At 40.9% G+C, this 2350-nt stretch overlaps 1 protein-coding gene across 1 annotated transcript; it reads left to right on the top strand.

The window, feature by feature from the left end:
• The first annotated feature begins 246 nt into the window (after positions 1-246).
• LOC135528725 (CD82 antigen-like) lies at positions 247-2085 on the top strand. Its single transcript, XM_064957821.1, has 4 exons — positions 247-420; positions 755-823; positions 1442-1558; positions 1918-2085. Exons 1-4 carry the CDS (start codon positions 361-363, stop codon positions 2068-2070), a joined length of 399 nt encoding a protein of 132 aa, XP_064813893.1. The 5' UTR covers positions 247-360; the 3' UTR covers positions 2071-2085.
• Positions 2086-2350: the final 265 nt, after the last annotated feature.

The raw sequence follows: 2350 nt of genomic DNA, 5'->3' as shown, positions 1-2350 counted from the left end.
GTATATATTTTTTTTGATGACTAATGATACTGTCCCAACTACAACAACAAAAAGTATTAACACATGTAATTTTGTCCTTTATTTATAAATACTGTAGATCTCCATTCATTCTTGTGGGAGGACTGGCCGTACCGGGGAGTTCCAACATGGCCGACCGTTGGTTTCAAAGGCTGACAATGGCAAAAAAATACCCTCGCAATCCAGGGTTTATATACATTGTTGGTTACAGTGTAATTTACAGGAACCAACTCAGTACTGCCGACCACATCAGCTACCCGGAAAACTAACGCCCTCACGAGCAGCACAGACAGGTAGAGTTCGTTTTCTGAGAGCTGAAGTGTGTACCTGATAAACACGACAATGGCTAAACTTAATAGCTGTTTCCAACGCCTTTTTGTCTTCTTCAACCTGCTGTTTGCGGTAAGTTAGCAACTCTTTATTTGTAAATAAAAGTAGGAACATGTGATTAACTCAGTAGGCGATACTTTAAGGTTACTTTCGATTGTAATCAACTGCGCAGTAAAACAACAAGTTCGTGTATCTTCTTCACCAAACACTTCTGCCCATAAAAGTTAGTTTCAAAATGTTTGTAGCCTGTCTGTGTGAAATTATATGGTTTCTATCCACTTTCCTACGTGTCTCTCCATGTTGTATAAAGTTGTATAATCCAACTTCACATCCGGTTAAATATGGCTTTAAAGACGTGTTTTATTACATTATGTTATTTGATAGTGAATGGGATGTTTTTCTTTAGATCGTTGGAGGTGTGATTATCGGCCTGGGACTTCTGGGTCAATTCGTCTACAATGACAGCACTTCAGAGGTAAAATGGGATCTAGCTCTGGTCCGTGGCGTTACATGCGGTTTGAGCGTCGAAGAAGTTTAAAGCCGCACACGTAACACCCTAGACAAGAGCTAAATGGGCTCAAAGTTCAAATTACATCCAAACTGAATTTTACGAATAAATATATATGGATATTGAATGAATTCTTACCAAAGATAATTCATTTTGATTATATAATTTCTCTATTTTGAAAAAACAAAAGTGGAAACATACAGTTACTCATAAGCATTAAACGCTTCAGCATCTGAAAAACTGGTACATGTGTCAACAGTTTATGTAGTAGACGATAACTATACTTCCTTATTGGTTAGCTATATATGCACAAAGTGAACTCTCGTGTGCAAAGTCAATGTTCCTAAAGTACTGTCCTATACAAGAATTATAGGTCTACCGTGCAATAATAAAAAATAAAAAATAAAGTGATTTTTGCCTATTAGGAACGTAGGCATTGCTTTGTTAGTTGTTAGGACTTTTAAACCTGCCATTAAAAAAAGACATCTGACTAAAAACGTGTCCAGAAACCCAGAAGTAACGTGGGCTATTGTGATGTCATAATGGGGCACTGAGACACACCATGGATGTTGTATTGTTTTTCAGTTGGAGAACCAGACCAAAGGGTTTCTGGTGATGTATCTGGTAGGAGGCGTCACCATGGCCATGTCTCTGCTCGGGGCGTACGGAGCACACAGAGAGAAGAGAATTCCCCTGATCGTGGTGAGGGGTTCTACTGCGACGAGCTGAGTTCACATTCAAACAGACAACTACGACCATAGAGACAGAACAATATACAATATGTCACGGTTTCCCAGACACAAATGAACCCCAGTTATGGACTAAAAACTGGTTTTCAATGAAGATGCCTACTTGAGCTTGCTTTTTAGTCCAGAACTAGACCCAGTCTGTGTCTGGGAAACCACCCTGATATCCTGTTTTATAGCGTATTACGACATTGGGTTAGGAAAGACACTTACCGTTTCCTAACCTGTTTTGTTCAACGATTCACTGAGTCACACAGTAACTTTATTGGACAGAAAATTGTTTAATTCTCTCTCTCTTTCACTTTCTCTCTCTAGTTTCTGGTGGCCTGTTTTATTGGCTGCTTCGGCCTCCTGCGTCTGGCGGTGCCTACAGCCATGTACCGTTCTGAGGTATTGTTGGTTAATAATGTCTGTCCTGTAATGCTGATGTGTTATACTGGTAGACAGGCCTACAGCCAGTGGTACTGATGTGTTATACTGGTAGACAGGCCTACAGCCAGTGGTACTGATGTGTTATACTGGGTAGACAGGCCTACAGCCAGTGGTACTGATGTGTTATACTGGTAGACAGGCCTACAGCCAGTGGTGCTGATGTGTTGTACTGGTAGAACAGGCCTACAGCCAGTGGTACTGATGTGTTATACTGGTAGACAGGCCTACAGCCAGTGGTACTGATGTGTTATACTGGTAGACAGGCCTACAGCCAGTGGTACTGATGTGTTATACTGGTAGACAGGACTACAGCCAG

This window comes from Oncorhynchus masou, unplaced genomic scaffold (genome assembly GCF_036934945.1).
Source record: "Oncorhynchus masou masou isolate Uvic2021 unplaced genomic scaffold, UVic_Omas_1.1 unplaced_scaffold_10252, whole genome shotgun sequence".
NCBI classification, from domain to species: domain Eukaryota; kingdom Metazoa; phylum Chordata; class Actinopteri; order Salmoniformes; family Salmonidae; genus Oncorhynchus; species Oncorhynchus masou.
Note: the sequence above shows the minus strand (reverse complement) of the source record. Positions and strands in the feature narration are given on the sequence as shown.

Excerpts from the sequence above, each read along its gene's own strand:
- LOC135528725 (XM_064957821.1), top strand. The coding sequence starts at position 361 with ATGGCTAAACTTAATAGCTGTTTCCAACGCCTTTTTGTCTTCTTCAAC. Across the intron at positions 824-1,441 it reads ACAATGACAGCACTTCAGAG|TTGGAGAACCAGACCAAAGG; the intron begins GTAAAATGGGAT and ends ATTGTTTTTCAG. Across the intron at positions 1,559-1,917 it reads AGAGAATTCCCCTGATCGTG|TTTCTGGTGGCCTGTTTTAT; the intron begins GTGAGGGGTTCT and ends TTCTCTCTCTAG.